We start from the raw sequence: 23,658 nt of genomic DNA, 5'->3' as shown, positions 1-23,658 counted from the left end.
TAAAGGAGAGATTCAGGAATGCAAATCTAGTCAGTCAAGTCACAGAAAGTGAGGGTTGGAAACCATCCAGTGGCTTAGCTCTCTCCACAATCCTTAGTGACCTTTATAGGTGTAGCTCCAGTGGAATATTAGCCTTGGAAGTTAGTATGACGTGGGAGCATGCTGGATCAAGTACGTGTTTTGAATTTTCGGTTTCAAAACGTGTGAATGCATCTGTCTACCAGACTAAGGGCCAGGAGATGCAGGAGTCTGAAGTCCATGAGAGAGGAAATGACCCATGCAAATGCAGTCACTCCTCTGTTTGCAACTAGATGGAAACTGTCTCCACTGCCAGTAAAGATGATTTCAGGAAAGATGATTGAAAAACTTCCTAGTTGCAATTTTCATTTTCTTTTTCCCAGAGAGCAGCAGGAGAGACAGTTGACATTTGAGCTGTGTCTCTGAACTGCCCCTGTCCCTAATTTGAGTTGAGAGCTCACAGGGAACCACAGACCTGCTCCTTAGCTGGTTTTCTTTTCACAAAATCTTTCAGCCATAGAAAATGAATAAAAGCAGGGCTCCCCAGCCAGCCCAGCCAGACATCCCAGCTGCCAGAATAGGTGCTTGGGAGCGGGTCAGGGGTGCAAAGCACAGCCTTGCTCTGTTGAAGCCAGGTACTGTCCTGGGCAATTGGCTCCAGGCTCAGCTCAGGAGGCGACCGCCTGGAGCTACAGGCACCTGAGGCAAGGAATGCCTGAAGGAAAGGGGCCAGGTCCTGCTCACCCCTCATGAGCTACTTGCCCCTGACATCCCCGATGCTCCTGTTGAGCCTGGGTCCTTGGTGAAGCTTCCTCTTTTAGCTGCACCACCGCCAGGTGCCTGTGACCGCCCGTTGGCTGCTTTCCTTTCTGTGCCATATATGGCCTGGCAGGGGGAGTCACATGCATCCCGGGCCGCCGGCCGGGAGGGGTCGCTGCGGAAGGGGCAGATGGCGGGAGAAAAGGGGAGGGGGTCAGAGGCAGAGACAGGAGAGGGGTGGGGTGGCGGATTCTGGGGCCTTGGGAGGCAGCAAAGGCTTGAGGAGCTGATCGCTCGCCACCGCGCCATGGAGCTGCACTCATGCGGCTGCGGAGGTGGTGGCGGAGGAAGGGACCAGCGCGGGGGGTGGGGGGGGGGGTGGCGAAGGCGCCTTTGTCTGGTCGGCCTCTGGATCCGGAGAGGACCATTTCCGCGTTTCATTCTTTTCTCAGCTTTGCACTTTATTTCCTAGAGTGGCATGGAGGCCAGGGAAGTGGAGGGGGCTGGGTTGCGCGGTCAGCGGGTGCGGCCAGGAGGAGACAGGGGTTCACCTCTTGACCAAGCGCTGGCAGTCACCTGGGCAAGCAGGTTCCCGAGGACCGCAGCCTGGGAAGGCCCGAGGCTGCCAGAAACCCAGAGCCACGCCTCCGACTCGAGTGGCCTTGGCTGCCCTGAACTGTTCCGAGGGTCAAGGACCTGGCCAGGGATCCAGCCCCAGCTAACTTCGCTTCTCCTGGATCTCATAGCACACGCCACGCGCAGATTGAGTCACTCACTTTTGGGGCTCAGAGAGTTGCGTGTGAGAAGATGAGAGTCGGGGTCTTTGGATTTATTCCCTAAAATCCATTAACTTATTTCTTGCACCTCAAACTGAACCTTCTGTTATCCATCCATCCCTTCAGCGATTCCTCGCAGGAATCCCCGTCCTGCGTAGACCCTTGTAATTTTGAGTGGGCAATGAATTTTGGCTCTGCATACCCTATCTATGTATTTCTTACTCCTTTTTGAATGACGTTGTGAACCGTCTCAAAAGCCTGGTCCAAAATTTCTGGCTTCATCCTTGCTGAGGTGCTGTTCTGATGAAGTTTTCCCAGGGACTTCCGGAGTCTGCTCAGGTGCGCCCTCTGCCTGTTGAGAGCTTGTAGGTCAGGGGCCAGGCTTGCTTCTTTTCCTACCCTTAGACTTCCAGCCCTTTTGCCAGGGTACAATTCACTGCCTCCTGCTTCCTGACCTTTCAGGAGTGTCCTTCGACTTTGATCCATCTGCCACTGTGTTTGTTTTTGTGAGTTTGCACGTTAGGTAGCCCATCTGCTCGTGTTCTATTGCGATCATTATTAGGGAGTAAGGTGTTCTTGGTTAAACATACAATTCAGTCTTGACATTTTAGATCATTGGGAATGAAATCCAGCGACCTGTTTTGAACTTTACTATATAAAATCCTATCAGCTTCCACCACGTACAGCGGGAAGCTCCAAGTTATGTGTAGTGCTTTTTGGGTGCTGAATGCTAGGACTTCACCGCAGTTAGAAAATTAGAGAACCTCAGGCTTTCTTCTCCAAAGTGCTAAGAAACAGAGTGCTTTCTTATTCTCCTAGAAAATCTTCAGTACTCGTCTCACCACATGAACGTTTAAAGCTAAAACCTTCACAGAGATGTGAGATGGAGCAGGAGCAGTGGCTAAATGTTGAACTCTTCAAAACTTGGCGTATGTAAGTGGCTAAGGCATTTTATTAGTTCAGCACATATTCTTATCCAACACCTGTCGTGTTCTGAGATTGTTGGGCAAGCTGTTAACTCTCAGACAAGCGTTGTCCCCAAGAACCTTACTTTATAGCTGAAGGTTGACATCTATCCAAGTATGTGTCATAAAAAGTTCTCACGAGGGATTTTATTCAGAACTTTGTGTAATGACTACAATATTTAAGGATTTTTCAAATGTTTTATATAACTACATAAGAAAGTTGTGTTACCTGAACGACTAAAAGAGGAGTGTATTCAAGAGAAAGCAAGAATGTAGTAGAGGAAACAGCTTTAAATGTTAAATTTTCTGGCATGGGGTGCAATGGGGTTGACCATTTAATCTAAATATGTTTTGAAGGAACACTGGGTCCATCCGAATCTGTGTTGTTTATGTTTGGGACAGAGCATCACACTGTAGGACAGGCTGCTGTGGGATTTACAAGGTAGGCCAGGTAGGCCTGAAACTGCATGCCCTGCTCTTGCTTCAGCAGAGTACAAGGCATCATCAAATTCCCCAAAATCAGAGTCTTTAACTTTGATTCAGGGATCTCAAGAATCTGAATGAAGTGAGTTCTGGTTTCCTTCAGAATGAATCGATATGACCGTCATGCGGCATGCTATACTTAGAACATTAATTGCTAGTCTATATATAATTTTAAGAAGCCACACTGTCTGTCTGTCTGTCTAACACACACAGACACACCGACACACACAGAGAGGGGGGGGAGCGAGAGCGAGAGAGTAAGAGAGAGAGACAGAGAGAGAGAGAGAGAGAGAGAGAGATATCAGATCTAAGCAGTAGAATCACAGCTTTTTGAAGCCCCAACTCTGTGTGCTCAGAGACTCTCATTTTCAAGCTTTGTGTGTGTCCCCTCCCCCCATTGCTTCCTAGTAGGTGGCACAGGACAAGCAGCTGGTACATGCTCTGGCAACCACAACTAGAGACCCAGCTCCATGCCTTTCCCACCAAGATATATTTATCCTCTGAGACAAAATAAATCCATACTCTCTTAAAACAAAATGAAAGAACAACAAAGAAAGCAAACCTGTTTTCACTGGGATTCCAGTTCTGAGTTGGTTTTTCAAAAAACTTTCTTAAAATTTAAATATAGGGAATTTAATATTTTACCATACAAACTTGACTAAATGGGATTACTGTGTTATCATGGCATGTGGCAACATGTATGCAAGAATTTGCTCTCTCTCTCTCTCTCTCTCTCTTCCCCTCTCTCCCATCTTTGATGTATTTTTCAGTGAACACAGTTTGAGTTTCAAGAAGATTGGATCTTTTAACAAAGGGTATATTTTAATGTTTGAAGCTATATGTGATCACATTGACTAACAGCACACATGTGGTCCAGGCTTCATAAGAGAATGACAGTAAAAGAGCCATTAGCTAGAATCCAAGTACCTTCTGCCCTGCTTTCTATTAGAGGTAGGGACCAAAGAAAATGTTGGGACACAAGTTGAAGTAGGGGAGAGAAAGGAGGTGATGGGAATGCCTGGCCTGGTTCTGCCTGCCTTTAATTTCAGCACTTGGGAGTACTCAGAGACAAGTAGATATCTGTGAGTTCAAGGCCCTGCAGGCTCTTCCTGGGTGTGCTTCCAAGCATCAGTACTTGAGGCAGGTGTTCCTTCTGCATCCATATTCATCCTAATCTGAATTTTCAGGAGTATTTTATTTCACATTTACATGAATAGGGGAATTTTGAGAAAGAAATGAAACATTCCTGGGGAAATTTTTGAAAATAAACAATCAGTTCCCCATGGGGGAATTAGTAATGAGTTTCCAACCAATCTAATGGAGGTCTTTGGAAGGAGGAGGTACTGAAAGGATTCCCTTCAGTGTTAGGAGTGGCTCCTGGAAAGTGCAGCATGAATTGTGAGGAGAGCTAGTTAGCATGGTTGCAGTGTCAGCTCCCCATGACATCAGCAGTTCCTTCCCTAGACATTCTTTTGTATCCTGGAGAGGCCTGGCATGGTTTGAGATGTCACCTGTGTTGTGGCAACACCAACTGCTCTTGGACCACTTTATGCACTGCCTTTCCTAATCATCCATAGATATGTTGGCTAGAGGAAGGATGCTACTTAGGAGAAAGAATGGACACAAGTGAGAGGAAGAAAGATGACCCTTGACCCTGGGACCAAAGCATCAAGAAATAAATGGTCCTTGAAAATGCGCCACCATAAGTATTGGTCAGAAGATGGGAAAATTCCTGAAGGAGACCACAGTCTGTTTCTGGGTCTTCAGGAATTGGGACTCAGTAGTTAGTCTCTCTTTCCCAGAGGGACTTCTGGCCTTCCCTGCTTGTCATGGATCCTGAATTTGTCAATGATTACAGGACATTAGTTTGTCCCAGATCAATGAAGTTTTAAGGCCAAAGCTGTTGTCCTGGGAGTTTCAGGCTTCTGCTCTTACAGGGGAAATGGGTTTGAACAGGACAAAAGTGAAAGCAGCAGCAGGCAGAGGACTGTGAGTGAGATGTCAGCACCTCAGGGCTGGGCATCACTGTCCTTTACCCCAGGGACTCCATTAGGTGAACTGTCTGTCCAGCTCTCCTAAGAAGGAAAGAAATTGGCTTCCCAGGGAAGACCTTTCATTTCTCAGATGTCACAGAAGAACGTCTCTGAACAGTGTTCCCTAAAAGTTGCCCACATAGGTAGCAGGTGTGGGTATCAGTTTGTTCTCTAGTCTAGCCACTGGACTGTCAAAATAGTGAGCCAGAGTAGAGACTGGTGCTTTCTTGCCAACTCTGGGCACACTGGGCTCTCACGCAGCTGACTTGGTGAGTCTGGGAACGTGTTGTGCTCTTGCACTGTTTTTCCATCCATAGTCTTGTTTCTAGAGTGACCTGACAGGAGATATGGGCATCTCCACACCATCTTGGTGCTTGTGGGCTATGATAATTTTCTGATGGTTTCTATACCAAAAGCTTATGGACAGTACTGCCTAATTAAATCACACGCAGCTATGAATAAGCCTGAGGATCCTGTCCTTGGTCACATGATGCATGTGCAAAGTGAAGCGAAAGAGGAATGACTGGGTCACATGGATTCCTGTTTTGTCAGATGTCTGTATAGGACTCAGTGTTCTGTCAATGCTCTGTGCCTTGACAGTATGCATATTCACTTGTGTTCATCTACCCATAGGGGCTGCTGGTGTATCACCATCATCCCCAACACTCCTGTTCAGAAGATGGGTGAGGAAAGTGGAAAGTCTAATCAGTCAGCCGATGACCAGTGGGAAAAATGAGCTACAAGATCACCTGATCTTCATCAGTGAGAAAGCTTTGCACAAGAGGTATTTTTCATTCTGTCAAACATCATGGTCAATTTCTTGGGTCTATGGTATGGCCTACAATTTATTCTTATTAAATTTTATGCTACTGGGAGACTGTAACTCCAGGGTGTCACTGTGCCCAACCTTTTCTCGCTAAACATTCTCACAGGCTGAACTTGAAGTCAAAGCAGGAGTGAGCTGCGGACATAGGGTATTCTATTTTTTTTTATATGAAAATGAAAGCCTACAACTGAGGGATTGAAGAGGATGTGATGTCTCAGCATGTATTGATAGAGGCACTGACATGTGACCGTTTGAGTGAGATATTAGTTGCTGTGAGGTTTTGATAGATTGTTTGCTTGCTTGAGTTCGTTGTTTGTTTGTTTGCAAAGCTTTGCAATTTTCTGGCAGGTGTTGCTTGCTGAAGCTTGCTATATCACCAGGAAAGCTTGGTCCCATTTGGTCCATCCTGATACATGATGGAAGGTCTTGGGCTCATTAATACTCTTCTCAGATTTTGGGTCTTATAAACAGAATGTCCTCTGCATTTCCTCTGGATTCTATTTCAATTGTACTTTCTCATTCTCCCTGCAAACACACCCTGATTCTGTGTGCAGGCATGTGTGTGTGTGTGTGACTCTCTCTATATTCTGGTCATAAGGGTATGTGGTAGGACCTGAGGAATTGCCTGCCTTACAGTCTGCTGACAATGCCAATGCTTAGGACTGGAAACCATACTTCAAGCAACAATGCACTTGCATTATGTGTTCAACTTGATGAAATATTTGAGTTCTGTGGTGAATTCACCATGACCTCCTCATTCTGGGTAATTCTCCCTGAAATGTGGATTATATAGTTTGGCCAAATTCATAGGACTAGGCCAAAGATCAAGAGCCCTTGTTCTGAAAGAAAAAAAAAAGGAGAAATGTCCTCATAGTTTCTGTATACCCACACCTGTGCCATAAACTACTGAGAGTTTAGAGACCTCGTCTGTCCCTCCAGGCCTATGCGGGAGCTCAAACAACCAGAACTCTAACCACCTGGACACCCAGCCTCTGGAGACCTTTGGACAAGATAGCAAGATTAATAAGCTTAGATGATCCTAGTACATAGGAGGTAGAAGGTAACATACTGTGAGCTTGGATAGTTCAGAATCCATCCTGGATTCAGGTGACCCTTGAAGCCTGTGTTCTTGGGACTCTTTGCTCTTGGGGCCAGGCCCAACCACAGATCAAATCCTTACTATGAAAAATTGAAAGTGGAGACTAAGCGGGTAATGTTGGACCTGCAGAGCTTACAGAATGTGTACACTGAGGCCTCAGAGACATTTGAATTCCTGGCAAAGAGAAAGGCTGCTATAGGTAACTGTCTGTCTTGCTTGGGAGCACATGAGCTGTAGAATTGCCATCTCTGCTTTTGATCCTGCACAGGAGACTCTCGAGCTCTGGTTCTTGCTTTCTGCCACTTCACACAGGAGCCTTTAGATTTTTCTGTTGTAAACCTGTGGGTTGAAACACTTTTTGGGGTAAAAAAAAAAAGTCAAAGGACCCTTTCACAGAGGTTGTGTATCAGACAATCCTTTATCTCAGACACTTCTATTATGGCTTATAACAGTACAAAAATTATAGTACCCAAGTAGCAATGAAAATAATCTTAAGTTTGGGAGGTCACTGCATTAAAGCATCCACAGCATTTGGTAAATTGAGAAACCCTGGTCTTGACAGAAGAACTATTTGTATCATGTGAGGTCTTCTTGACCCCCGGGGCTGAGTCAGGATCTGTAGAGAGCTAGTTACCAGCAGACCCATATATAGCAAGTATTCCCCTTGTTTCTCCTTTCCAATTCATAGTGCCTTTGCCCATTCCTTCGTGATGTTTCTCCATTAGGATGGACAGGTAGGGACAACTGTAGTCCACTTCTTCTTTTTAGGAAACATGGATCCCTCTTAGTGTTGGGACTTTTGGAAGTAGCATGAGTGTTTCTGGAATTTGCTGTTCTCTAATTTTTGCTTTCTGAGTGCAGCTCACCTAGATGTCCTGAGTTCTTATCTAGGTCTTCCTGAGAACCAGGGTCTGGTGGGGTTGATGGTGTTTCTTATAAGTTAATAGGAAAAGGATAGCAGGGGCTTTGTATGCATTGGGTGTTTGCAGAAACCTGCAGAGCCACCTTCTGATGGAACTGAATCAGCTGAAGAAGAAGGTAGACATGCTGAGGAGGCACAGGAATAAGAAAGTGCTGGAAGATGAGGCACTGGTGCTGCAGTACTTGTGGGACTTAAAGGGGCTCCATAAGGACCAATAGGAAGAGGCCAGTGACTTCCAGAGTCAGGAACAACAGGTAGAGACAGGCAGCTTTGTCAGGCTAATGGTTAGCTCCATCTGCCCTTGTAACTTCTAGACGAGCTCATCCACCTACCTGTGCTTTCATCCATCATCTTACTCATCCACACAGCAATCTAAGTACATACCTCATGACAGCCAATTGTTCAGGTCTATGTCCAAGCACAAATATTTCTGGGGAATGAGCTTCTTGTGAGAAAGTGGATTATCAGCAAGCAAATCCACCTCTGCTTAATACTTCAGCCCAAAGATGAGTACAGTTCAATAATACACCACACGCCTACAGGGTTCAGTGCACAGAGCTTTAAGTGAGTGAAGTCAGGGCTTGTGGCTTATTTGCTTGGCATCAGTCATATAATTCACATGTGAGAAGCAGCTTGCAAGGGTGGGGGGAATCCCTTTGCAAATGCCAAATGAGCAGTTCTTGATGTCATCTTTTTTGGGGTGACATGTGGCATTTCTCATCTTTGCTGTCTACATTTCAAGACAATCTTTTTAATCTGCCCAGGACAGACTCACACTGACTGAACTCTGATTAGCAGAGTGTTAGCCATGTTTTTTGTCAATGAGGCTGGAGTATTCTCCTTTTCTGTAGATTGCATTCTCCTGTTGACTGGATGACTATGGATGTGGGTAGGGATTCTGACAAGCTAGGGACATGGTGTCAGAGATTTAAGATTGCAAGAGGAAATTTTATGCAACCACTTCAGCATAGTCTGGCCAAGCAAAGCATGCTCACCATAGCAATTGTATCTTCCACCTTTTGTTTAGCATAGTGTAAGATACCGCTCAAATTGCTGGTATGCTATAACTAAACGAATGTGTTCTTGCAGCACGAGGTGCTTTTTTTTTTGGTATTTTGCTCTCATTTACATACTCTGTGTGTGGTGGATAGGCTGCGGATATGTGTGTTTTTGTGTGTGTGTATATTTTCTTTTTTGTATAGTATAGGCATGTGGTATTTTTTTTTTCATGCACTTTTTCATGCATTTTCTTCATTTTCTAGAAGTTCTCATTGGGTTTCATTTTCAGCCTCTGTCTTGAAATACTGTTTGCTCTTTCCCCCAGAAGCTCGCTGCTTTGCTTGCCTGGCTGATCATCAACCACTGGTATCCTTTGTAAACACTTGCATTTTTATTCCAGTGTGTGCATGCTTTTTGATACCCCTCCACTAAGAACACATACTCTAATTATCAGGAACAGGATAGTCTGGAGCAAAGGCTATAGTACTGCTGAGCAGAAGGACCTGGTCATGCAGAAGAAGAACAAGCAATAAAAAAAAAATCTGGTCTTGCTTGGTTGTCTCTCAGATGAAGTAGGAACAAAGCCTGGGAGGATCCTGTGGAGTGACTTTTGTGGGCTTCTTTCTGCTCATGGACAACCTGATGGTCACAGCCAGAAAGAGAACACATCAGAGTTTACATGGATCTAGTCTTCAGGACCTTCTGTCCAGGAAACAATATGTTTGGTACTCAGTGAGTGTCTTCCTCCATTCCAAACTCTCTGATATGTTATGAGCTTGCTGTTTTTGAACACACAGAGATCCTCCTGTTTATAACTTTTAAGTGATGGGATTTAAAGGAGTGCATAACCATGGTTGGAAGAAACTACACTTTTATTGAGAAATACTGCCTGTAGACCTGAGATTGCCACCCTTGAACCCGGGTCTCTGCAGTTTCTGCCTATTTCTAGTGAATAGTGTTCTCTGGATAGAGAAGATTTAGGAGGTAGCTGGATGAACCCAGGCAAAGCCTCTGCTGCAGGGATGCCTAGAGCACTTCAGAGGAGTGTTCTGTAACAGAGTCCCATAAGAGCCAGCATACAGCATCCAGAGCTAGTCCTAAGTCTAACACATCATAATGAAAGTCATTTTTAAACAAACAGGATCACTTTCCCTCCCAGGTCCTTCCCTCCCTCCCTAACATGGTAGGGGGCAGTTGGGGTGGGGAGAGGGAAACCTGAACTGGTATTGGTAGAGGGAAAATGACTGAAGTCCTGATGTCTGGCAGAAAGAATGTAAACAGGCAACCTCAGGAAACTGGACCCCCAGAATGCACCAGAGGCAGTGTCTTTTGCTTTGCAATTTTGTGAGGTCCCATTTGTCGATTCTCGATCTTACAGCACAAGCCATTGCTGTTCTATTCAGGAACTTTTTCCTTGTGCCCATATCTTTGAGGCTTTTCCCCACTTTCTCCTCTATAAGTTTCAGTGTCTCTGGTTTTATGTGGAGTACTTTGATCCACTTAGACTTGAGTCTTGTTTAAGGAGATAAGAATGGATCAATTTGCATTCTTCTACATAACTGCCAGTTGTGGCAGCACCATTTGGTGAAAATGCTGTCTTTTTCCCACTGGATGGTTTTAGCTCCCTTGTCAAACATCAAGTGACCATAGGTGTATGGATTCATTTCTGGGTCTTCAATTCTTTTCCATTGATCTACCTGTCTGTCGCTGTACTAGTACCATGCAGTTTTTAGCACAAGTGCTCTGTACTACAGCTTGAGTTCAGGCATGGTGATTCCCCCAGAGGTTCTTTTATTGTTGGGAATAGTTTTTGCTATCTTAGGTTTTTTTTATTATTCCAGATGAATTTGCAAATTGCATTTTCTAACTCAGTGAAGAATTGAGTTGGAAGTTTGAATCTGTAGATTGCTTTCATCAGGATAGCCATTTTGACTATATTAATCCTGCCAACCCATGAGCATGGGGGATCTATCCATCTTCTGTGTTCTTCTTCAATTTCTTTCTTCACAGACTTGAAGTTCTTATCATACAGATCTTTCACTTCCTTAGTTAGAGTCACGCCAAGGTATTTTATATTGTTTGTGACTCTTGTGAATGGTGTTGTTTCCCTAATTTCTTTCTCAGCCTGTGTGTAGAGAAAGGGCATTCATTTGTTTGAATTAATTTTATATCCAGCTACTGCACTGAAGCTGTTTATCAGGATTAGGAGTTCTCTGGTGGAATTATTAGGGTCACTTATACATACTATCATATCATCTGCAAATAGTGATAGTTTGACTTCTTCCTTTCCAATTTGTATCCCCTCGATCTTCCTTTGTTGTCGAATTGCTCTGGCTAGGACTTCAAGTACTATATTGAATAGGTAGGGAGAAAGTGGGCATCCTTGTCTAGTTCCTGATTTTAGTGAGATTGCTTCCAGCTTCTCTCCATTTAGTTTGATGGTGGTTTTCTGTAGATTGCTTTTGTCATGTTTAGGTATGGGCCTTGAATTCCTGATCTTTCCAAGACTTTTATCATGAATGGGTATTGGATTTTGTCAAATGATTTCTCAGCATCTAATGAGATAATCATGCGTTTTTTTTCTTTGATTTGGTTTATATTGTGAATTACACTGATGGATTTGCGTATATTAAACCATCCCTGCATCCCTGGGATCCAGCCTACTTGGTCATGATGGATGATTGTCTTGATGTGTTCTTGGATTCGGTTTGTGAGGATTTTATTAAGTATTTTTGCATCCATGGTCATAAGAGAAATTGGTCTGAAGTTCTCTTTCTTTCTTGGATCTTTGTGTGGTTTAGGTATCAGAGTAATTGTGGCTTCATAGAAAGAATTGGGTAGAGTGCCTTCTGTTTCTATTTTGTGGAATAGTTTGAGGAGAGTTGGAATCAGGTCTTCTTCGAAGGTCTGCTAGAACTTTGCATTAAACCCGTCAGGTCCTGGACTTTTTTCCGCTGGGAGACTATTGATGACTGCTTCTATTTCTTTAGGGAAATGAGAGTGTTTACATCGTTAATCTGATTCTGATTTAACTTTGGTATCTGGTATCTGTCTAGGAAGTTGTTTATTTCATACAGGTTTTCAGTTTTCCTGAGTATAGCCTTTTGTAGTAGGATCTGATGATGTTTTGGATTTCCTCAGGTTCTGTTGTTATGTTATAAAGAACTCAAGTAGATAACCTTCATAAGAGCTAAGAACACAATCTAAAAATGAGGTAGAGAACTAAACACAACATTCACAACAACGCATCTTGAATGGCTGAGAAGCACTGAAGAAGTGTGCAAAGTCCTTTTTTTTCAGGTAAATGAATATCAAAATGACCCTGAGGTGGTGTCCAGCGTTATACTTTCCAGTGAAGAATGCTAAGATCAAAAAAACTCATGTGAAAGCATATGTTGGTGAGAATTTGAAGAAAGAGGAACATTCTTCCATTTCTGGTGGGACTGCAAAGTGCTATGGCAACTCTGGAAATCAAAATGGAGTTCCTCAGAAATTTTCAGATAGATCTACCTGAGAGCCAAGAACCAACCTTACTGGTGCATGGCCTGCTACTTTCAGTTTTCACTTGATGGCTTGTTACTCAGATTTTCTTATTGGGCTATGACTTTGCTCTTGTCTTTCTGATTCTCAAGCAGTTCTCTGTTCTTACACATTGTTTTGAGGTACCTCTAACCACTGGGACTTATTTAAACCTTCAAATCCCTCTAAATTGGGGGACTTCTAATACTTGGAGAAGCTGAGTGACTAAAGCAAAGTATGTTGAGCCCTTTGGTGTCCAGTGCACACGAATCTATGGGAGTTTAGATATAATAATCCTCTATGACATTCTTTAGGAAAGCAGCAGTATGCTCTCAGGACCCTGTGTGACCTCAGTTACCTTTGCCAGCTTTGTGGGCTTCTCTACTGCTGGTCTGAGAACAATTGGAAACTCCTGGAATAGATGTCTCATATCTCATTTCCTTTGTCCTTGTTAGTATACTGATGGGATTCGGTTTGATGGAAATATACTCTCAAGAATAATTAATAAAACCAGTGCTTCTTACGGACCATCAGGATGAAGTACCAAGTTCAAGGACAGTTCTGCAAGAACTGCTCAAAGACAGCCAAGTGGAACAAGAAGAAAGCCAAGCAGAAGTCATTCATTCCCAGCACCCTCAGCACCTTTCTCCAGGACAGGGTCACTCAGCTTTGGTAGAAGAAGGGATGACCTGAGATAGCTGCCCCATATTCCCTCAGAAAAGAAGCAGCCAGCAATATTGGGGAAAGAATATAGGTGTCAGGGGGCAGAAAGCAGAGTGTAAAGTGAATAAATAAAAAGATATCAATAAAAATATTTAATTATTTAAAAAAATTGGACAGAATGTATTGTTCTAGTAACTCTAGTGTGTATACACAGGCAATAACTTTAACACCCAGAGAGAATAGATGTTGTAAAGTAGGGTGCCTTTGGTATTGACATAAACTAGGAACATAGCAAAGATAAATAAAAAAGAAAGATGTTTGTCCCATAGATCCATTATTCTCCTCAAGTCTAAGTGTTTGTGCTCACTTTTACCAGAACTCTGGAAACCTCTGTTAATCCAGGTCTCAGGGCTCATCCAAAGTACAGTCCTGAACCAGCTGTGGCCAAGTGTTCCTGTGTTGTTGGCTGACCTCTGCCTCAGGCTTCAGAGGCACTGGAGGGGCAGTGTTGGCCTTCAGGTGGCAGCCATTCCAGGTCCCCTACCATACCAGATAGCGAGTCTTCCACAGATGCCTGGCATCTCAAAAACAGAAGCTTGGGTATTTCAAAGATTGGGATGCCACTCTACAGTCATGATGAGTTGATTACGTGAGACCATACAAGTTAACTAATGTCTGTATGACTGTTTTCTTTATTTGAAAGTGAGTAGTGAGATCATCTCAGGAGTGGTTGCTAAGAATAAAATCACTGATTAACATAAATGATAGGACTGTACAGAGCATGGGCTTAATATTCTGGGTCCAGTGCAAATAGCTGGGAGAGTTCAAAACAAAACCAATAAAAGCAACAGGAATACAAACAACAACAATTGTTTAAAACCCTTTTGAGTGCTGAGATTACTGGCATGTACCAACTGTGGCTAACTTTTTTTTGTTTTTATAATTAACAACCAAACATACAAACAAACAAACATCCCTATTCCAATTCCAGCAGTTTGCATCAGAGAGAGCTGTGTGACACTGCATGCTGCTTCCTTTCCTCAGATAGCTCAGGTCTTCAGTCCTATACCAGGTCAGCTGGACCTAAGACAGTGTAGTTGAACTACTTGCTGTCACGACATGATTCTACAACAATCCTTTTCTTGGTAAAATTGAGCCTCTATAGAGTAAGCCCCATGTTGTTGGAACCAGGACCCTTTAGGCCAGCAAACACACAAGCCACCCTTAGTGAAAGAGAAAAGGAAAAATCACATTGGAAAAAAATATGCGCCCTAATTGTAAGAAAAAGCCCTCATCTTTGAAGCCATCACCTATCTCCCCCTGATTTTTGAGCTCTGCATATTGATATTGTGTGGCTCAAGAAGGTAGTGAAATTCAGATGTTTTCTGAAAGAAGATATACATGATTTTTCACTCTTAAATCTGTGAGGTTAGGGGGCACAGGTTCAGCAAAGCCAGCATAAGAACACAAAAGCCAGAGATGATAATAGCAAAGGGACAGCATCCTGACCTTATAGACACATTAAAATTGAGGTTTCATCTCAATTCAGGTCATTGCACTCCCAGCCCTACCTTCTGAGTATTATATTTGCTGTGAGTTCAGTATGACGCTACAACCTGCAACACCCTCATTTCTCAACTTAGCAATTCTGGAAGACAGATATTGGAGAAGTAATTGCTATGAGGCTACAATGCAGTAATGTACAGTCCAGGATGACCACTACTCTCTGTTGCCCACTTAAATTGTCTGGTTGTATTTGAGAATGGGAGCATGTGCAGGATAATGTTTTGAAGAAGGGACAGCAAGTTAACCATTTATATTTGCCCTGTAGATGATTCCATATGTTCAAAAGAGTAGGGAGTTTTCTTTGTAAAAGATAGGGTTGTAAACCAGAGATTTTGTGAAACTCATGTATATATATATGCCCTCTGTCAAGGAATACACCGTTAGAAAATATTGTCCATGTTTTGTACAATTAAACCTATAGGAGAAAGATATTTGCCTCTGTGAGACAGGAAAACCCTGGGAAATTGGAGTGTATGTCACATGAATTGACACAGCTGGTATATTTACTGTTGTGAAACATCTACTACATCCACAGTCCCTAGAGTTTTGGGTGCCAACAAAATCTCTTAAGCATGTCAGAGTCCTAACCAATGTTTCCCCTCAAAAGCACATGACATCTAATGAAGCAGTAGAATTCTCCAGCTTTGGAAGGAGAGGTTGCCAAAGGGGATCCCACGGGTCCATGAGAGGCTCCAGGAGAGGCACCCCAGAAAAGGACCAAGCTGGGCAGAACTAGTTAACAGGTAGGTCATGGCAGTTGCTAGTGACATCATCAGTAATGCCTTCCTTGGAGAATCTCTTGTATCTAGGATAGAACTAGAATCTTCTGTGTTGTCACCTGTGTTGTGGTGACAGCAACTGCCTGTGGTTCATCACTTCTGTTTGCTCTGAGATCACCAGCAGGAATGTTTTCCTGGCTGCTCAGGCTATTTCAGAAAGAGAATGGCGATGAAGGAGAGACCAGACCAACAGAGAAGGAAGAGGGAATCCTTTCTCATGAAAAAGGAAGAAGGAAATCATTCTGGAGAAGGCACAGTGAGTCCTGGGCAGAGTTGGGGAACTTCCTGGTAGAGGTAGGCTTGAGCTGGGCCTTCCAGGAGTAGGTCTTACAAGCTGAAGCCTTGGACTTTGTCAACATCAGAAAAAGAGTCAAGAATTTCTGATGATTAGTTTGACAGAGCCAGGAATTGACAAACCTGCAGCTACTTTTCTGGGAGCTATTTAATTTCATTTTGAGTGGCAAAAAATGTCAGGAGTGGGCACTATGAGAATAACAGTGTGTCCTTTCATGGAAGGGAGTTGAAGCACTTCATCTTCCAGATTACTGTAGGTAACTTGAGTCTCTGATGAAAAGAACAGAGAAGGATGCTCCCCTGGTCATGTCATGTGGTGAGGACTCAGACACTTTGGATTTGAAGACACACGATTAATTAGTGCTTGATAGTGCTAAGCACTATGAACTTCAGGATTTCCCTGCGTCCCATCTGATATGACCTGACAATGTTCCCCATATCTTTATGTCTGAGGCAGCTTATACATTTCAAGGCAACCGGGCCTGTAACAGGGAGTGTGGCATATGTCTGACAATGGTGGTTAGGAAGAGGAACATAGCTTAGCAAACCAGCTGGAAGATAGCTTTTCTGCTCTTTTAGGAATTCACTGTCTTTATCTTTTCTCTCCCTCCATCTTCTTCTTGGGACTCAGAATGGTCTCCCCTGCCCCTGGGCCATCAAGTATGCAAATTCTTTTGTGTTTACCTATCTGCAGGGTCTCCTAGAAATACTTCAACCCAAAATTCCAAAATGACTAAGAAGAGATCAAAAAGAAATGAACTAGAAGAACTGAAATTGGATATGAGGAAGATCAGCAATGACATGGAGGAAATGTGTGGAATCCTGAACCTTTACATGTATGAGGATTTGAACTACAGGTAGGAATTATGCCCAGTACCCTGTTGACTGTATTGTGCCATCTGTTAACCCAATTTCCTTCCATGAATGGAGTGCGTCATCTCCCATCATTCAATTAAGTAGCCCTGACAGGTGTTTAATTGTTGGATAAACAAGGTGCTGTGTGTTTATTATCATCTTCTTTTGTACTTGACCTTGGGGTTTTTGCATTCTGATTGTTGCTGTGAACAGCTAGAATGTCCTGCTCACACTTACTGTCACTCAGTGTGTGAATGCAATGCCTGCAGGCTTCAAGGCTTTACTCTGATATTGTTCATTATATTCTGAGAGATGGCACCTGTCTGGATTTATTTGGCATTCTAATTGTGTCTGTGTGTGTGAACATAGTTGTGTGTGTTTTGTTCAGGACTGGGGCTCTGGGACCTTTGATGGGGTCTGAGGATTTGTGTGATGCACAGTTTGCAGGTCCTGTTAGTGTTGAGTCCATAGAGGTCCAAAGTGATCACCAGGGAAGTTTGCTCCTGGTGTTTCCTTGTTGTCACACAGGAATCTCCTGGAGGAGATGTGATAAAGCCTTTCTCCTGTAAATACTAGTTGTGTCCTCTGGGAATTCACATAACAACAGAAACCAAGAAATGAGAATCCCTGCCTTAAAAATAAGAGGAAAGTCATTACAGATATCTACTGGACCCTTGCCTGTGGCACAGTGTAGTGTAAAATTGTCATAGAAGTACTCTATTCCTACATGCTTGCCCGGGAAGCCCTTGAAGGTCAGCTAGCTCCATTTAGTCTCCTGGCTCTGCTGTCCTCTGCCCAGGATAGTAAGTTTAATTAGCACCTAGGGGACCCAGTTTGAATGAGCCAGGATGTGGCATGCACTTGGCTTGGGTAGTACATGATATAGCCTGTTTGCACATGATTATTGATTCCTTAATTCAGCATATTATTTGCTTCTTGGGCCATGCCACAGGATGAACACTGAATTCAACATCATTAAATCACAACATGAGAAGACAATGTTGGATATGAATAAAATGATCCAGTCCATAATTGGTTCCATGCAGTACTCCAAGGAACTGATAGAAGATAACTATTCCTACAGGTGAGTCAGTGACACAACTGAGACCCCCAGAACTAGGCAGGGAATGCTTCTGTCCTTTTAGGACTTTGAACAAAAGCAAGGGTTCTGGTTTTATGCTATCTGTTTTTATCCAGGAACCCTGCCCTGAGGCAAGGGTCTTGGATTTGTACCTCTTGGACACAGGTGTCCTAAGTGTGAAGAGTGTCCAAGACCCTCCAATCTTTATTCTTCCAAATTCAAGATCCTCTACATAGAAAACTTTTCCACCACGCTGGGAATATCCAGGAACCCTGAACCTCTGGGTTTCTGACCACAGATTAAAAGATCTAGGATTCCCAACAAAAATGTAAAGATTGCACACCTCTTTGGTGGTCTCACCTCTCTCAGAGGGGCTAAGCCCTCTCCCTGCTGAAGGTTTTATGGTACCACAGACCTATAATCAACCATGAGGAACATTTCCTCTTCTGTGATGTATATGGTGTACTCTTGTTGTCAGGGTTTTTAGAAGTTTGTTGAGTCCTGTGGAATATGGCTGGTATCTTGATATGACCTGCCTCTGTTTGGTGCTGCTATGTAACTGTGGACTCTTCTGGGGGCTGTCTGGGAATCAGGGCCCTTGCAGGGATCATAGGACTTGTAGGAGTGGCAAGCCAATGGAATCTGGCTGGGAATCACCAATTTTTCTTTGTGGATCAGCATTAAGGAGGACCACCTCCTCCGTGAGTGCACTCAACTCAACGAAAACGTAAGGATATTACTGAATGAGAACAGAAGGCTGCTGGTGGAGCAGGCTGGCCATAAGTGTCCTGTGGGGAAGAAAAGAGGTTCTCTGAGGAGGCCAGCAAGAACATCTGTGTCCCAAGTGCCAAGGAACAGCAGGTAGGATGATGTGTATCAGAGGCAGATTGCCCTCATGTCTACACATAAACATAGACAATCAAATGTAATAGTCCACCAACTTCTCCAGGCACTCACCTATGTCTCCTCCAAGTGTTTGTTTATGTGATCATCTACAGGGCTCTCTGTGGAGGTAGCCTGGTTTAAGAAACTGCATATTTGGCATGCAAATGTTCCTGCTCTGCTATAATCACTAAGGGAGATAGGTTGATTAGACATCACAACACTATATGCCTTAAGTTTGAAGGGTGCTGTGTTGGAGCCCTTCTTGAGAATAGCAAGAGCTTTGAGGGAAGAAGTAAAGGCCTGTAGCTCATTTGCTTTACAGGGAACTTGTGAGATTCTAGGTAGGAAATAGTTTGCAGGGATGACAGCCTAGTTTAATTGACAAATAAGTGGATTTCATTACTGTCTTTTGGCGGCTTTTCTATTCCCCCCTTTTCTGCTCTATCTCAAAATGATCTCTTCAGGCTTCATATATCTTGGTTCACACTGAGAGAGCCTGAGTAGCAGCTTGTTAGTTCAATTTTCTTTGAGTGCTGTTGGAGTGGTCATTCCTGGGCCTTAGAGTCTGGAGTTGGCTGGATAACCAGAGATGATAGAAAGGCTTCACACAGGCTCAGGTTTGGTGTGTGATTTCTGAGGCTTCATGAAAAAATTTCTTAATATATGCCCCCAAATTGGACCATTGTTAGATGTTTCCCTCCCCCCCTCCCCCCAGACAGGGTTTCTCTGTTCACACTGGCTGTCCTGGAACTCACTCTGTATACCCGGCTGGCCTCAAACTCAGAAATCTGCCTGCCTCTGCCTCCCAAGTGCTGGGATTAAAGGAGTGTGCCACTATGACCCCGCTTCTCTCGTGCTTTTTCTTCCTCTAAAATAATCGCAGAGTCCTTGGGTCTCCCTTGAAACATTACCTCTGCATAGTCTGAATTATCTTGGTCCTGAACCATAACAGATACCTCATTGTTTTCTGCTCAGTTATGATTTTATGTGAATAAGTCTGCGTGTGCTTGTGTGTGTGTCTGTGACTGTGTGTCTGTGTGTTTCTTTTTGTGTATGCATGGTTTTTCCGACCTGTGTCTCAATCAGCCTCAGTGGGGGTTGGGAGAAATGAGGACCTTCACACAGTTCTGGTTGTATAAAACTTGTTATGTCTGTTAGAAGCCATGTTCAGAAAGTGGAAAAGAAGTCCTCTTTGACCCAGTGCTTCCAGAACAAGGAGGAGTTATCCACAGAGCCTAGGGTGCTCAGGGTTGTAGTGGTCCTCAGAGCAGCCCCGAAGGGAGAAGTTATCCTGATGTCCATCTGCTGAAGGATGAAAAGGCCCTGTGTGGTGCAGCCCTTCCATGAACTCAGTGTGAGATAATCCATGCAAGCATTTGTCCTTCAACTAGTCAGCCTTATCCTACTCAAAATAGCCCTGACACAGTCACATTCTGGGGAGAAAACGTTTCTTTTGGATCCTGGTTGTAGACAGTTCCTATTACTCTGGGCTCATGCCTTTGGACACCAAGTCAGTTAGGTGATAGAAAAGGGAGATCCTATTGGAAGAAACTGATTACTTTAGGACAAGTCTGAAACAGGGAACGAGAACAAGAGGCTGGTCCACCACCAACATGTGAGCCTAGGCTGGGAAACAAACCTATTCTACACAGCCTTGGGAACTTGCTGAGCCAGATTGGATAATAGGACAAGAACCCTGATTCCCAGACCGGTTTATGAGTGGAAAGCATATCACTGACTGTGCTGCCTATATACTATGCCCACTAAGTACCTTTCCCATTCAAGATTTGTTTTTTATTCCTGCAAAGTATCCTGGGAGATTTTTATATTTGTATTAACTGCGAAACTAAAAAGGTCACTGCGATACAATATGCTTGTATTGCATAAACCTAAATAGTATGTGTGTTTGAGAGTATGCCCTGCAATAGTCATAGATGTACAGGGGTGTTGTTCTGTTTCTTCATGACCATCACTTTTAAGGTTCATTGCCCAGCCTTGGTAATATTTTTATTTAGCACACTCTTGCAGATTCTAGGAACCATGAATTACCCATGGGTATTGTGTTGTATGGTGTCTCTGGTTATTTGCAGATAGAGGGATTGACAAGAGGAACCCTGTGAGGTTCCTGCACTGGAGAAATAATCATAGCCTGCACTTCAGTTCAGGGCATGCTCCTACCCCATAAGGAATCCACATGGTTTCTAGGTTGCACACATCTCTCTTGAACTCACATTCAAACATTGCTACAATGTTATTACTCAATATAATATACCCGTACAACTGGGGAAATGTGGTGTTTTTTAGAACTCCAGTATAATGTGTAGCTGACAGTTCCAATTCTAGCAGTTTTTAAAAGATGAGAAACAGTTCCAAGATCAGGTGCTCTATGACACTTGGGATGCACATTATGATCTCAGCTGATAGGACATGTTGGTTTGTCCAGCTGAATAGAGCTGTTCTGGGAGAGACAGCTCAATTGACAAATGCTTAACCGGCCTTTGTTTCTTTCTTCCCTAAGTGTGAAATAGTCCAGCAGAAAGCAGAACATGGCACTGACCACGACATGATCTCCCTCAAAGAGAAGTGCTGGAGGAAGAGCACTGAGTGTGCACAGGAAATACACCACTGTTGCCTCTCATCCCTAATAACCATGGCTGTAATGGGCTGTATGCTCCTCCTTTATTTTGTTTCTTTGGTATGAACAGGCCTTAATTTCATCTAGCCTCTGGCCCAGGAAGAGTGCACATTTAAAGGGACTCAGAGAAATGCTGAGACACATCAAGAGCTGCTGGGCATCCAGAAAGAATATGAGTGCAAATTTATCTTTTCCTGATGGGTCATCATCAATAATTACATGGAGATCAGTCAACAAAATTGTAAAAACTTGGATACAAGTCTACAACATGTGTTCTGCTTTGACTTGGGAGGCCATATCCTTCAGACCCACACTCCAAAAGGAGAGTGTTGCTTAAATTTCTCCGGCAAAGTTTGCTACCTCCAGGAACTGCTTTTCTACCAAGTTGCCAAGGACAGCCACAGGCTGTAAGGCTGTGCTACAAAATGAGCAGACTAAGAATTTTGCTTTGCACAGTTTTTGTGGTTTGATTTTGGTTTGAGTTTTGATTAGTTTAGGTATTTGGTTTTTCTTGTTTTCATTCAATGTTTTGTTATTTATTGGTTATTTATTGTTCTTTTAAGTAATTTGATATTTTGATAAGGTTATACACAGTACATATTGACTGTCAGCTTTCAGTTACAATTGAGTACATTGCATTTATTCTTATGACTAACACAGTGATCTCCAACTCTTCACTCTAAGAGCCTTGTTATTTCAGGTGTGATCATGAAATCCCACAGATATCAGACCCAGATGGATCTCTGCACTCTTCATGGGACTTGGGCTCCATAGTTTCTTCTGAGCCAGACTGAACTACAAAGTCCTTCATACATTCAGTATGGAGAGTATGTCCAACTGTCTGGATAGGAACTTAATGATGGAAAACTTACCCATGCTGCATCGTTGCTGTCAAATATTTAGCTACTGTGAAAATACTGTGGATGATGGTGTTGAACGCATTAATGGCAAATACATCAGTATTTCTGTAATAGCTCTCATTAAATCAAAGCATAGTCTAAGGGAATAAAAAGCTGTCAGAAAACACAGCAGTGTATGCTTCTGCTTTCCTTCAAATATACAATCACTGGAAACTGCAGGTAGAGATAATAAATTCCACAATCTTTTGGGGGATAGGTTTCTGTGGGGGTCCTTCAATGTTCATTTTATTACTTTATGATTCACCTGTGTCTGCCAAAAAACATCATTCAAAAACAATGAAGATTGTAATTAGGTATCATCCTATAAAATCCTAACAAATGCCTTTTTTATTTGATATTTTCTTTACTTACATTTCAAATGCTAAACCCTTTCCTAGTTTCCCCTCTGAAGATCCCCTGTTTACTACACCAACCCCTGCTCACCAACTCACCCACTCCCTTCCTCCTGTCCTAGGCATGCCCCTCTACTGGGGCATAGAACATTCATAGTACCAAGGACTCTCCTCCCGGTGATGACCAACCAGGCCATCCTCCTCTACACATTTACCTAGAGCAATGAGATCCATCATGTGTTTTCTTTGTTTGGTGGTTTAGTCCAAGTGATCTCTGGAGGTACTGGTTAGTTCTTATTGTTGTTCCTCTTATGGGGCTCTAAACCCTTCAGCTCCATAGGTCCTCTCTCTAGCTCCTTCACTGGGGACCCTGTGCTCTGACCAATTGATGGCTGTGAGCATGTACTTCTGTATTTGTCAGGCACTGGCAGAACCTCTCAGTTGGCAGCTATATCAGGCTCCTGTCAGCAATCTCTTGTTGGCATCCGTAGTAGTGTCTGGTTTTTCTGGTTGTTTATGGGATGGATCCCCAGGTGAAGCAGTCTCTGGATGGTCATTCCTTCAGTCTCTGCTGTCACTGTTGCTGTCACTCCTTCCATGGTTATTTTGTTCCTCATTCTAATAAGGATCAAAGTATCCTCACTTTGGTCTTCCTTTTTCTTGAGTTTTGTATGCTTTGCTATTTGTATCTTGGGTATTCCAAGGTTCTGGGCTAATATCCCCTTATCAGCAAGTACATGTCATATGTGTTCTTTTGTGATTGGATTACCTTACTCAGGATGATATCCTACAGATCCATCCATTTGTCTAAAAATATCATGAATTCATTCTTTTTTTTTTTTCATTTTTTATTAGGTATTTAGCTCATTTACATTTCCAATGCTATACCAAAAGTCCCCCTTACCCACCCACCCCCACTCCCCTACCCACCCACTCCCCCCCTTTGGCCCTGGCGTTCCCCTGTACCGGGGCACACAAAGTCTGCGTGTCCAATGGGCCTCTCTTTCCAGTGATGGCCGACTAGGCCATCTTTTGATACATATGCAGCTAGAGTCAAGAGCTCAGGGGTACTGGTTAGTTCATAATGTTGTTCCACCTATAGGGTTGAAGATCCCTTTAGCTCCTTGGGTACTTTCTCTAGCTCCTCCATTGGGAGCCCTGTGATCCATCCATTAGCTGACTGTGAGCATCCACTTCTGTGTTTGCTAGGCCCCGGCATAGTCTCACAAGAGACAGCTACATCTGGGTC

The 23,658-nt window shown here is 43.5% G+C and overlaps 1 protein-coding gene across 2 annotated transcripts; it reads left to right on the top strand.

The window, feature by feature from the left end:
- The first annotated feature begins 1,061 nt into the window (after positions 1–1,061).
- Positions 1,062–22,180, top strand: Gm33933 (predicted gene, 33933). 2 transcript variants are annotated; one of them, NM_001384220.1, is made up of 8 exons: positions 1,062–1,112; positions 2,373–2,486; positions 5,668–5,818; positions 15,554–15,663; positions 16,396–16,558; positions 17,509–17,640; positions 18,316–18,498; positions 21,041–22,180. In NM_001384220.1, the coding sequence occupies exons 2-8, from the start codon at positions 2,459–2,461 to the stop codon at positions 21,048–21,050; spliced, it is 777 nt and encodes a 258-aa protein (NP_001371149.1). In that variant the 5' UTR covers positions 1,062–1,112; positions 2,373–2,458; the 3' UTR covers positions 21,051–22,180. The 2 variants fall into 2 exon arrangements, with proteins under 2 accessions (NP_001371149.1, XP_011243135.1); XM_011244833.1 differs by lacking the exon at positions 1,062–1,112 and adding an exon at positions 12,181–12,278 and having other exon boundaries at positions 1,166–2,486; positions 15,532–15,663; positions 21,051–21,078.
- Positions 22,181–23,658: the final 1,478 nt, after the last annotated feature.

The sequence above is a fragment of the Mus musculus genome, chromosome 14 (assembly GCF_000001635.26).
Source record: "Mus musculus strain C57BL/6J chromosome 14, GRCm38.p6 C57BL/6J".
Lineage (NCBI taxonomy): Eukaryota > Metazoa > Chordata > Mammalia > Rodentia > Muridae > Mus > Mus musculus.
The sequence above is the reverse complement of the archived record's forward strand: the minus strand, read 5'-3'. Positions and strand labels throughout refer to the sequence as shown.

Coding starts and splice junctions, on each gene's coding strand:
- Gm33933 (NM_001384220.1), top strand. CDS start 2,459: ATGTTGAACTCTTCAAAACTTGGCGTAT. Junction 5,819..15,553: donor GAGAAAGCTTTGCACAAGAG/GTATTTTTCATT, acceptor CTGGCTGCTCAG/GCTATTTCAGAAAGAGAATG. Junction 16,559..17,508: donor TATGAGGATTTGAACTACAG/GTAGGAATTATG, acceptor GCCATGCCACAG/GATGAACACTGAATTCAACA.